We start from the raw sequence: 13,947 nt of genomic DNA, 5'->3' as shown, positions 1-13,947 counted from the left end.
GAGCAGGCTCCACTAATTGTGACTGTGTGACAACTCCGGGTAACCTTGGAATCATCATGTTTTGTCATTCATAATTTGCCCTTATGTGACTGCTGCAGTCGTTTTCTCCTTAGGCAATCTGAGACTTAACCAGTTTTCCAGTCTTTAAATATAATATTCTTAGTATAACATCAGAGAGGACAGGACAGTATATATATATTATATTTGTGTGTGTGTGTGTGTGTGTGTCCTTTTTTAACGATATATATGCTTTGAGTTGGTTGCTAGTCAGTGTTATAAACAAATGTTTTAGTGACAGCACTCGTCATGTCACCACTGCTGTTGTATTGATCATAGGCCCCAAGGGCAGTTCAAAATGATCTCACAAAAAAGCACTTGTTAGTCCTTCAAGAGGAGCCTTGTCTCTACCTAAGCAAGGAGCCATGACATTTGTCTGTGCATGAATTGACAAATAACAAATCATAGGTGACCTTCATGTCTCGCTCTTTAACTTAAGATGACCCACGGCATCTGCAACTTTGTTTCCCACTCCAGTTATTCTGACATTCTGATTGGTGTACATGAATTTTAGAGCCAGAATTAGTGAATGGCCACTAATCTGGACTTTTAAATGTAACCCCAAGGGAGGGTGGACACTAGTGTTAAGCCCTGTTTTATCTTGCCTTATTGATCAGGCTTTTTCAGTACATCCTTGGTGAGGCTCTTTATATGTTACTGATACATAGAACAGTTTAATCCCACCCCAGCTGTGAAATAGTTAAATTGAAAATAACAGCATGACATTACTTGACTTCATTACATGGTCTAGCCATGTGGTATTTAACTAACAAATAGCCTTTTGAAATGTTTTATTTATTGTTTCTTTTTCCTGCATTATTGTTGCAGTTACCTACCAAAAAACCTATGTTGTCTGTTTCACTGCTTCCTTATTAAGCATTTTTTAACTCTTGATAGTGACACACTAGGATACATGACACACGCTATGAATTTATACTCTCTCTTAAATCACTTAGAAGGTTTTATTTGATTGTTATCTAAATAGACCAGCAGATTAATCAGCTTGGAGAGGAAAGATGGATAGATTAATGTCATTACCATGCATTTTATCCCTGTCAGAGTAATGCTTATATATCTATGAACCTTTGCATGTGTAAAAAGTTTTCAGTTTTCAACCTCCATACCAGTGCACTGAATCCAGGGCAAGGTCAGATAAAGCACAGGTGCACCACGAAACTAAAAGCTGTGAGCTACTGGTAGGATTGTATGAACACTTGTTAGAGTTTGTGGTATTGGGTCACTCATTGATAACATTTGTTTCTCCAGACCTAAGAAGGAAGATAGAGCAGGTGGCTTTGATTTACATTGATGACATTTTGGTAGACACTCTTATCCAGGAGAACTTACATATTTATCAGGATGACAGTATCTGGGCTCCCTGGGAATTGGACCCATGACCTTGGTGTTATTGGCACCTGCATTTTCTGCTCTATCAGGTGAACTACAGGAGCTATCATGAGGCCCTGAGAGTGTTTTATGTGCTTAACATTCCTTTTTGGTGGTGTTTTAGGATTTAATGTACATCCCCATTTTCTACAAATCTACAAAATAACAGGATTGTCCCCAAATGCAGTGGGACAATCCTGTTACTATACTTTGCCAGATATACATGGCCTGGCCAAAAAAAGTTCACCACCTGGATTTAACTAAGCAAATAGGTAAGAGCCTCCCAATGGATAATTACTGCATGGGTGAATATGTTTCAGCTGGCAACAAGTTATTTAACCCTAACTAATGCAGTGAGTAGCTTCTCATTTGTTAAACAACCATGTCGAAAGGCACATCCTGTGGTCGTGGAAAAGATGTTAATCTGTTTCAGAAGGGTCAAATTCTTGGCATGCATCAAGCAGAGAAAACATCTAAGGAGATTGCTGAAACTACTAAAATCAGGTTGAGAACTGTCCAACACATTATTAAAAAGTGGAAGGACAGTGGGGAAAGATCATCTTCGAAGAAGGAATGTGGTCAGAAAAAAATCTTGAATGATCGTGATCGGCGATCACTTAAATGTGTGGTGAAATCAAAGCGTAGAAAAACAACAGTAGAACTCAGGGATATGTTTAATAGTGAAAGTAAGAGCATTTCCACATGCACAATGCGAAGGGATTGGGACCAAACAGCTGTGTAGCCTTAAGAAAACCATTTGTCAGTGAGGCTAACTGGCAAAAATGTCTTCAATTTGCTAGGGAGCATAAAGATTGGACTCTGGAGCAATGGAAGGTCATGTGGTCTGATGAGTCCAGATTTACCCTGTTACGGAGTGATGGGTGCATCAGGGTAAGAAGAGAGGTGGCTGAAGTGATGCACACATCATGCCTAGTACCTACCGTACAAGCCTGTGGGGGCAGGGCTATGATCTGAGGTTGCTGCAGTTCGTCAGGTCTAGGTTCAGCAATGTTATGTGCCCAAACAATGAGGTCAGCTGACAACCTGAATATACTGAATGATCAGGTTATTCCCTCAATGAATTTTTTCTTCCCTGATTGCGCAGGCATATTCCAAGATGACAATGCCAGGATTCATTGGGCTCCAATTGTGAAAGAGTGGTTCAGGGAGCATGAGACATCATTTTCACACATGGATTGGCCACCACAGTCCAGACCTGAACCCCATTGAGAATCTTTGGGATGTGCTGGAGAAGACTTTGCAGAGTAGTCCAAATCTCCCATCATCAATACAAGATCTTGGGGAAAAATTAATGCAACTCTGGACAGAAATAAATGTGACATTGCAGAAGCTTGTGGAAACGATGCCACGAATGTGTGCTGTAATCAAAGCTAAAGGCAGTCCAATGAAATATTAGAGTGTGTGACCTTTTTTTTTGGCCAGGCAGTGTATATTGACATATTGGTCATACAAGGGACATCTCAACATGCATACTCAAGTCTTTTAAAATGATCTTGTTTGCTTTGTCTAGGATATTTTGATAGTAAACTGTATAAAATATTTTCATTCTTGTACTGGGCATCAGTTACACATGAATTGTTTTTGTAATTGTTGCTACAGCACAACTTATCTCTGCTTATGAACATTCTGCAGAATGATTCATTCAATGGTGATAGTAGAAATCAGAACATCTGCTTGATTGCAAACTTTCTGTGGTGTTTAAAAATGAAACATCTTGCAGATGGATCAGTAGTAAGTCTACAATTTAAAACTAACATTTCCTTTAATTTCCATGAAATAGCAACAATTAGACAGGCGCTATAGTGGGAGATAGAAGACATAAGTTCAAGATTTTCCAACTACTCGGCAACAGCTGATATACGTTTAGCATTCCAAAGTTGCGGTCATCACTTGCATTGTATTGGAAGCGGTGCTATTATAAGAGGGCTGTTCAGATGCATTATAAATTACACACACAGAGATTGATTTTGGCATCCATTGCACTCTGTGCTGGCTAATGCTCAAAGGGAAACATGGCCATCACACTTGTAGCACAGTTGCAATCCAATAGCTTTTTATCATGCTGCTTTCCAAAATTGATAATTAGTGGCTGGGGCTGGCAGGCATTGCTAGAACCACTCTAAACATCAAAAGCTGAAAATAGCACAATACAGATCTAGTTAAATGTACTGTGGGTTTTTTTGGGGGGGGGGGTTTTGAGTGTGTGTGTCCATGTGTTTGTCCGTGTGTGTGTGTGTGTGTGTGTGTGTGTGTGTGTGTGTGTGTGTGTGTGTGTGTGTGTGTGTGTGTGTGTGTGTGTGGACTTCAGAGAAGCTGCATGGCAAAGGGAGAAAGATGCTGTTTGGAAGATGCTGTTTGTGTAATATACATCTGACTGAGTCACTGGACATGAAGGTCTGTGTGTATTTTTGAGCTCCTCTGTTTTTCTGTCATTTGTAAAGGTTATTATGCAGTTATTAGCATGTAAAGCCTTTTTACATATTGTCAGACAAAAAGCAAACAGAGCAGGTATGATGGCACAGGCATGCAGAGCGGGTGGCACCAGAGGGTGGTGGATGATGGGTAGAAATAAGGTTTACCAAAGCAATGAGTGTAATTAAAGAGGCATGCTGTCCCTGCAAAACAGTAGTGAAGGGGAGGAGCTCAAACAAGATGAATCTAAGTGGGTCGCAGGAGCCCAATGCATTTCCTCCTGCAACAGTGGGAGCAGGAGTGGAGTGAATCAATGCAAGGTATATTACAATGATTAAGACCTTGCCATCCCAGAATAAAGCAGCAAAAAAGAGAAAAAATAATTAATTGCTATGTTCTGTAGTGTGCCTGCACTGCCAACCTCTCAGGTTTTCTCACTGCTGAAGTTTATTAGTAAGAGTGTTGTGAGTCCTGATGGTGTTTCTGTTATGGGCAAACATAGTGGGCTTGCATTTCATGGTATAACAAGAACCCAATTTGAGCAAGACTATGACAATTAAAAGAACAGTCAGGGATTTTCCAAACCTGAGGCCTGAAGATACCATCCAGGACATTACTATGACTGACTGGGCTCTCATTTAATGAAGACGTTAACAAATAGCCTCAAAAGTGAATTATATTTTTATCACATTACATAATAATAATGCCCTCAGGGTGTGCACTTATTCCCATTTTAACCATGGCATCATGATGTCAGTGACAAGTTACTTCTTTACACACACTTCCTGTTTTCTTGATCTGTAACATGTTTGCTTTGAATATATAGGGTATAATACTTGGGCTTCTCTGAGACTGTGATTGGAAACAAGAATACTGATAAAAGGCTTGTTTTAGCATTGATCACTCTGTCTAACTATGCAGTGGGTTCTGTCTGTAATATTCAATACTTGTGACTCACTAGTTGATAGGATGTTTTTTTCTTTCATATGACTGGCATTTTAATGTAATGACTCATAGGACTATGCCTCACAAATTTACTCTTCAGTGGTATCATTTTTGTGTGTGTTTATAGAGAAGAGCTGCATGTACTTATGTCACAAAAAGTTTATATATAATTGCAATTTATTGGTATTTCAGAGTTCATTCACTTCATTTTCAGCATTGCTTCTCACCTGTTTGTTCTTTGAGCTCAGTAATCTATTTGTTTTCCTGTGAAGCCACAGCCATGCTGTCATGCTAGTGATTGATTTAGAACCTCCTAACAGCAGGGGCACCTTTATTACTCTGCTGTCTTGTTGATGTCCAGGGCAGTAATTGTCAAAAAGGGAAGTCCTCATCTGGTGGGACTGGGACAGATTTGTAAGTGAAAAATAAGGAACAACTCTGGCATGGACTATTATAAGAGATCAACACAGCAACCCTAACTACTGTGACCTCTTTGAAGTGAAATTAAAATGTGTGCGAGTATGGTGAGAGAGCTAAATGAAGGAGATAAGAAAGATCACAAAGAGAGCTTAAAGGAGAGCACCCTCACAAATTACCAAACCCCAGGTCTCAATGAGGAGGTGGGAAAAGCAAAAATGGCTGTTTTCAAATACCTTCTCCCACTGCTAGTGCTGAAACCGTGCCTATCCCTTTAAATTTGTGTTACTAATACTGGTGGAGTACAGTGTAATAACATCATAATAGCTGTAATAACAGTTAACAGCTGTTACAGCCCCACATGTACCTTTCTTGCTACATTTATCAAAGCCCTTGGTGTCTGACTTTTTGTTTTGCACAAGCAATTTCATTGACATAGTTTGACATCGATATGTAATAATACTTTAACAACACTGTTATATTGCTATACTGAAAATGCTACAGTTGGCAGGTCACACCACTATCATACTTCAATCTCACATGATCACAGATGAGGTGAGGTAGAGAGGAAGGATGTCCCATGTCCTGGTATGCCATTATCAGCCTGGAACATCATTCAAATAGCTGAAATGATCATTCAGTTCCACAAACACCCTGAACATCCCAGAATGGTCAGTCAGAGATCAGATCAGTCAGAGACAGCTCTCAGGATGATTTCTGAGACCCATCATTGGTCAACTCGAACAAGAAAGTCACCTTGAACGCAAACAAAGCATAGTAAGCTGTACTTTCCACAACAGCTAAAAAAAACTCAGCTAGTGTAGCCCATACCTAGTACAAGTCTAAAGCATATAGCACATCACTGTTTGAACCGCCTCTGCAGCTCCATACCGACCCCTGACCTCCCACCCCCAACCCCCTGTTTAGTAAAGATCAGAGTAGGACTCAAAGTTGAAGTTGCCACTTGAAATATGACCTTTACCCTGTGTACAAGTACATAAACTGCCAGAGCTCTTATCTTTGTTTTAAGAAGTAATGTCACACAGCCACCCTAGTATAAATAAGCTAGATGTAGTGTACTGTACTTATATATATGTATGATGCAGCACTTCTGTGTGTGGTTTTTTTTTTGTTGTTGTTGTTCTTGTTGTGTGTGTGTGTGTGTGTGTGTGTGTGTGTGTGTGTGTGCGTGTGCGCGTGTGTGTGCGTGCGCATGTGCCTGTGCACATGTATGTTTGCCTGTAGCTACAGACTCAAGAGGCCTCTAATAATATTGGCCAGTTTGGGGGAAGGCTTGGGACAGCACTGCATGAGACAGGCTGAAAAAAATACCCACCCTGTCACGTACAAGCACACATTGACGTCTGACCCTGTTGGCAGATGGGTAAGCTTTGGACGACGTTATCCTATCCTGACAGTGACATCTGAGTGAGCTGATGCAGCCTAGAAAGAACTCGAGCCATGCAGTAGAGGTGAACAGGGGTGTCCTACGCTTTAGAGAGACAAAGTGAAAAGCTTGCCCCAGACCTGCCTTCCTAAAGGCATTCCCAAGATGGGATCATTTTCACAGCCAGAAAGTCATCAGAGTAATACTCACACCTCCACATGGTAAAACTGTGAGCATGGAGTCAACGTCAACATTCATAGCTGCTGATACACAATTACTGCAGTGCAAAATGGTGCTGGTAATGTAAACTGGCTCATCAGGGGGTTAGTCCATTCCAAGTAATCTAGTAAAATCTCATCTTAATCGAAATAACCTCACTCAATGCGTTCCACAAACGAAATCCAGGCACAACTTGTTCCTGCTAATTCAAGGCAGAATTTTGCAATTGAGTTTCACTGAACGTGCACAAGATACACAAGCAGCCCAGGTGATTGCTAGTACAGCAATATGTCAGTGAAAAAAGCAAGAAGAAAAGAGCAGGTTTTTTTCTCCCCTGCTGAGCAGGACTTGTGCCTTTAACTGTATAAAAAAAAGTAAAAGGAAAGGCAATACCCAAGCCATGAATAAAATCTTGATAGGCACTTTGATAGGCTGCTTAGCAAAAATAGGAGACCTAAATGCATAAGAAATCTGATATATACTTAATTTGTTTTTATATTGGCATGTAAGCAATTATACATTAGTATAATGAACTAGTCTGTCTTGAGTAGAACTGGGGAAATCACTTTTAATTGTACAAATTTCTTAAGGCGGGATGCTTCAACAAGAATTTATAAGTTTCACTGAAATGATAGACTTAGAAAGAGTAAACTCCAGAAATACCATGTACAGTTTGAAAGGCTCTAAACTGTCTGTCACGTAGGTACATACATAAAACAGTGAAATCAAAAGTTACTGTATTTAGCACCTTGACAAGTCAAATACTTGGTGGGAAGGGGATTCTGTTACAGGCCCACTGAGTGCCACTGTAAAACTACTGCAATCAGTTTAATCACTGCTCAAAGTGACACTGAATAGCACCCTGAGGATTCAGAGTGTGGAGGCTCACTGTAAGACCCACCTGAAGTGGTTGCTGAAATACAGATGTCAAAGCTATCAGGGAGATGATGACATGTTCCGCCCACCTTCGGCTCCATGGCAACCGCTCTGCCATTCTGTAGCAGCCAGCGTTTAAATCCTAATCAGCATATTAATCACTAATTGCTTCCCCTCACATGCAGACTGCGGTTTCCCTGGAAGGTGAGGGAGTGTGGAGTTCTTGATTGACACTGGGTTCAGTGGGCTGTTGTAATCACACCGTAGGCCAGCCGAGCGCTCATAGTTTTCTCTTGGTTAGCATGCTAGAGACTCACTAATGACGAGGAAAACGTGCAGTTCTTTCGGCTGACTGAAATCAATATGCCCACTGAAATCAGACTCAAGTGACTTCTTATCTCTAAAAGTCACCTCCTTCAGCAGAAGTTCTAGTTATGTCTGTAAAATTCTGAATCAGAAGGTTAAAAACTGAAGGACTGTTGTTATGATTAGTCACTTTGAAATGTGATTGAGTAAGACCTCTCTCAGGTATCTTTCATGCTCCTCAGATGAACCAGGTGACTTTGGCATCTCACTTCTCTTTTTTACCTGATCAACTGAGACAAATTATTCTTTTATTAAACTTGTCAGTGATCATTTTGACTGAAATGTCACCAGAAAATTTGCATAAATGTTTTATGTCTGCAGTTTTACTGACTTAGAAAGGAAACGCCTACTAAGAAAACCAACAATTTAGGTAATACTGATCACTTCTTATCAATTTACGAGCTTTGCTGTTTTTTTCCACTAAAATTATTGTGTCATGTTTAAAAAATTACTGAACACTGAATGCATACATAAGGGGAATCCCCCACTGTTATTTATCTGAGCTTGCTGTTAATCAGTTAATTTTAGTTGATTCTTTGTAACAATACGTTAACTCTAAAATTCTGTAAACGGAGTACAGATATACATAACAAGAGTAACATTGGTTAGTAACATTAGCTAGTATTCACAGATTCACAGATGACCTAGAAAACAGAGAACCCTGTTAGATTACATCTCAAGCTAATCAACTGAGTCATAAATTCAAGCTGTGACGTCTTTAAGGGAAAGCCCTGGGCTTTCTTGCCATCACAGCTTTAGTGTCATGTTTCACTTTGCCTCAGTTTCCATGCATTTGTGTCACCTTGTCTCAGTGCACAGTCCAAGTGGCAATAGACAGTTTGTTCTTGGTTAGAGAATATTTCATTCTAACAGATCACATATCCGCACAGGTGTGTTCCTAAATCTGATGCATGAATATTAGAGTGTCGCACTGCCACTCACAGTGTTTTCCTGGCCATAGAGGTCACCGCAGCCAATCAGATTGCATCTCACTCTGTTGCAAAGTCAGAGCGCATTGGTTACAGACATCAATATGGATCTTGACATGACTGGAATCCAGAGTAGGCTTCACAGTTCAATTTGCTTTTCATCAGTTTGCTTTTGCAGTCCATTGTGGATTTAATTCAGGGTAAAGTGTTTTTGCTTTAAACTCAGCCATGTTCCTGCATCTACCTTAGTGATATCACATTGCAGCAGCTATGACTTATGGAGCCAGACATGATCTTGGAAAGCCAGTACTTGCTTGGAAATGCTAGAAATATTGGTGAACAGTGGAAAACTTCACTAGAAACAAGGGTGTGCAGACTTTCCGTCTAAAACCCATGCTTCAACTTCCTCTTTGTACTCTTTTGTTTGTGTTCTTCTGTATAGAGTGCTGTTACATCAAGGTGTCTTGGTGTTTAAACTGGAAATGTATTTTGACCTCAGAACTTTGCAGTGGTTATTCATACAGACCTGAAAATGTATGCATGTTTACACCCCTAGTAGTACAATACACCATTCTTGGAAAATTAAAAACAGCTAAAGGTAACAGAAATTAATCCTGTGTAGGCAGTAGACCTGTGCTCTGGAAAGGGATTTGATGTTTAAGCTGCTCTAGAAGTTGACATCATTAAGTTGCAGTCATCACTCCAGACTGCTTGAAATTCGCAGATATATTTGACAACTTGCTTGAGAGAGGAAGTGCCTCCACAATGTTATGACCAAAGCCTACTCTATACATGCTTTAGATGACAGATAAATGACACAGGAGAATGAAACAGAAGATTGAGATACAGTATTAGAAACCTGTCAGCTCTCTCACCCACAATAACAATAACAGCAATCAACAGGGCCAATATTTCTGAGCTGCTGGCACATCCCCACTGACCAGTTACTGTGGTGGTATGGTCCAGTGTACATGTTGAAGTACAGTAAGTTATACACGAGCTAAAGGATACATATGCCACATGTCAGCGATGAAAGGTCTTCATCCAACAAATAACTAGGCAGACTGCCAGTAGAGAACCAATGACATTCAGCCAGATATATACCCAATGTCTTAATTATATCCACTGACCTTGCAAGAAAAGGCTACAGTAATATATGTAGATTGTTTTCTGCTGCGTTTTTAAAATGAGATTCAGTTCATGTTATCACCTAAAAGATGGTTTATAGTACTGAACCAACAAGTCTTTCAGTGGGATTTAGACATGCTCTTTCTCGCTTAGACATGCTTAGGGTAATGCTTGTGGCGCCTGGATGAAGCCAAGTAATTTCCCAGAGGGATGGCCTGGTCCACAGCAGGCAGGGGAAGCAGGACATGGTGGAGTTTTATAATAATAAACAGCAAAAATAAGAATTTATCTCTACTGATTCATTAAAAACTTTCAGTAACAGAAGTGTACAATGATAGACCATCACAGAAACTACAGACATTTTTATTATTTTGTTTAATATTTTTGTTATATTTCATATTTCATTGCCTCAATGGAAATAGAACCATAACCATATGATTTGTTTTTGTTAGTTTCTGTTTTAGTACTAAGTATCTCACACTTGTAATAGAACAAAGCTATTTATTATATTATTTTCTAATCCTTGATGAAATATGTGTTCATCTGTCAAAAAGAACCATTTAAATTTGATTATGAGAAACTGTACAATTTTGTGGTAAATGCGAAGGTGTGAAAGTTATTAACACAAGAACCATGCATGATTAAAGGAATATGAGTCTATCTTTAAATTTTGTCGTTCAGAGGCTGTGTTGTCTAATGCCTTGCATCACTTCTTTGTGGAGCTTTACTGAAGTTTCACTCACAGATGATATTCTGTGAGGTCCTTCATACACCCACTTTTTTCTTTTGTTATTTTTGCCATTTGATCTGGATGAGAGCCCTGTTTCTGATGTCATTTGTGATATGGGTCTGCCAGTAGGACTGTGCTGACATTTTGCTCAGGCTCTGTAACTTCTCAGTGTCAAGTGCAGAGATAAAGCTCACAAGCATCACTCTACTCTCCCTGGTCTCCCCGTAGGCTGCTGGCCCAGCTGCCAGCTGCAACTAATAGTATACACCTGAACTGTACTGGGTTGGGATATACTGGACATTAGCTTCAAACAAGCCAGTGTCCATTACCATTTTGATGCAGTGATGATATTAATTTAATTATGAAGTAATTTAATTTTAAATTGGCATGAATTTAATCAGAGATTGTAGATATTCACTATAATTACATTTGCACAAATGAAGGTTAAATGACTGCGTAATTAAATGTATATTTTTTTAGTAATTGGTTTATGTATACATTTCAAAATATTGCTTTGTTGTACATTTGCTTGTTATGTTGAATTTAACATGCCATTTCCTATGCAAATCACTTCCAACAGAGTAAAACTGAATCAAATCCAACCCTGTAGAAATAACTTTCACCATATAGAACACTGTATAGTGTTTAATGCACTGTGAGGCAAAGACAGAGCTTAGGTAAATACCATCCCCATCCCCCCACTCCCCCTCTACCTCCTCTCTACCTCACTCAACCTCCGCTCCGCCTCCCCTCTGCTTCCCTTCTACTTCCCCTTCACCTGTTTTCCACCTCCCCTCCACCTCCACCTTCACTGCACCTCCACTACATATCTCCTCCTCCTGTCCTCCACCTCATTCTTGCTTCAGAGCTGTTTTTTTTATCTTGCTGCATCAGCTGACTTGGCTGGAGTTGTGCTTTTGTTGTGCTGTGCTGTCAGTTATTAAATTACTATATTGTGTGCTTTGATGTTTCTGTGACAATGTGGCTCGTGTGGTATTTATCAGCAGGGCTAAAGTGACAGGAGAGAATTGACCATAAGCATTTTCATTGTGAGAGTCAAATGTATGGTATAGGGTTAAAAGGTCAGTGAATTTGTTCAGTCTGTGCTAGCTATAGATGGAATGTTCCTGCACAGTCACTTGGAATAATGCATATAGGTAACAGGACAGAGATTTGACAGCCCCACACAATGAGTGTGCCCTGTTATAAACGGTGCATTAGTCTAGTCAACTTCTGCAGGATTAGTGCCATGCAAATGTTGGCTAGACTATGTTATAAACTCTTTTTGTACTTAATGAGAAATTATTTTAACCACGTAGACAACATGCCTCTCTTCTATAACACATTTCTTTACATTTCTTTTCACGTAAAGAAACTCTATAATACTTATCTGTAGCACAGTTTTTGCCTGTTTATGCTATCCTCTATGCATATATTTTTAGCATAATGAAAAAAATGTATATATATATATATATATATATATATATATATATATATATATATATATATATATATATATATATATATAGCTTTATTAACATAACATTTGTTTCTGACAGTACAGTTCTGACAAACTGTGTCTGATTTGGTCAGTAAGGCTTAAGCAGGGGTAATAGTGGTGTCAAGAGGGTGGGGTGGTGGGGGCAGTGCTTCTTCAAAAGAAATCCAGCAGTCAGAAATGCTATTGGAAGACTTAGACAACATTTGAGCCATGTTTTTGTTCAGTGCGGTGGGTAACAGCATGGGCTACACTGCTCTCACATTGTGAATGGTAGAAATGGAATGGAAATAAGGAGCTGGATTTTGCTATATGATCAGGATGAAGGACAGTTTTCTAGAGCATAACTCGTATTTATCAGACTCATTTAACCCCTGGAAGACAAATTATACCAACTAGCTTAAATACCCTTTGTTGTTTTATAAATTAAAAAATTGTGTATAGATATAGCATTTATATAATTTATTATAAGAGTGCATGTGTGTGCATTTTTCCATGAGTTAAATATGTCCTCCAAGATTACTGAGTTGTCAACCACATTTAGTATTTAAGTAGTGTTATACTTTATTTTACTTAGAAAGGTCTAATTTAGTCTCCTCAGGTTGTTACCACTAACAAGTTTGTCTGTCCACAAATGATCTAAGTGGTAACAATACTAATGCAGCCTGATGTTTGAGATGATCCTTTTGTGGCAGTCATGACCACATCACACTGCATGCTTGAAAAGATGAAAAATGATCACTTGTCCAATTATTCAACCAAAATACATAACAGATGGCTTGGTGTATATAAATATGTGTTTTTGTCTAGAAGCTTAACCACACAGTGAAGAAGTGCTACTCCATTCACAATTTTTAAACTACATTTGCATCTTGACATTATTTGAAATCATACCTCAGATTATTTGCATACGGTATTGCAAGTCTTACATTTAGTCATCATATCCCAGAGAGCTGGCCGTTGATCTAAATCTCTCTTTCTCTCCCTTGTCGTCTCTATTGTCCTCAGCTGTGAAGTAGCCATTAGGACAGGAGGCTCAGGATGAAAAGATGGCAACCATGCTGTTTCCACCGGGTCCCGAAAGCTTGCACCGGTTCACTCGTGAATCCTTGGCTGGCATCGAGCAGCGGATTGCTGAAGAGCAGGCCCGGAAGGCCAGGGACTACCAGGAGGACCTGGGTGACGTGGAGCCGCCCAAGCCCCGGGCAGACCTGGAAGCAGGGAAGCAGCTCGCGCGCATTTTTGGAGACATTCCATCTGGACTGGTGGGGGTGCCCCTGGAGGATATTGATCCATTCTACTTCCAGAATCAGAGAGTGGGTGCTATCATTCCATACATGCACACAGGCCAAATAATCTAACTGCTCATTTGAGTTCAGAGTAAATCAAAATCAATCTTTTTATATCCTTTGCGTAAGGTAAAGAGGGAAGTAGCTATGGTGATATTGTACTTACAGAAAACAGGAATTTTAGTTTTAATAGAAGAACAAAATGCTTTTTACCAATTGTCTCAACTATGTATTCACTAAAAGCAGTTAAAACAAATGCCTTCCAATGACCATATCAGTTGATTAAA

At 39.5% G+C, this 13,947-nt stretch overlaps 1 protein-coding gene across 3 annotated transcripts in view; it reads left to right on the top strand.

Annotated features, from left to right (window-relative positions):
• scn5lab (sodium channel, voltage gated, type V-like, alpha b) overlaps nucleotides 1-13,947 on the top strand; it is a 96,947-nt gene that overhangs the window by 2,445 nt on the left and 80,555 nt on the right. For all 3 annotated transcript variants that reach the window (XM_035530535.1, XM_035530536.1, XM_035530534.1), the window contains one exon: nucleotides 13,380-13,687. In XM_035530535.1, the coding sequence (XP_035386428.1) occupies nucleotides 13,421-13,687 (267 nt within the window). In that variant the 5' untranslated portion in view covers nucleotides 13,380-13,420. The remainder of the gene's footprint in view (nucleotides 1-13,379; nucleotides 13,688-13,947) is intronic.

This window comes from Electrophorus electricus, chromosome 10 (genome assembly GCF_013358815.1).
Source record: "Electrophorus electricus isolate fEleEle1 chromosome 10, fEleEle1.pri, whole genome shotgun sequence".
Taxonomy (NCBI): domain Eukaryota; kingdom Metazoa; phylum Chordata; class Actinopteri; order Gymnotiformes; family Gymnotidae; genus Electrophorus; species Electrophorus electricus.
Note: the sequence above shows the minus strand (reverse complement) of the source record. Positions and strands in the feature narration are given on the sequence as shown.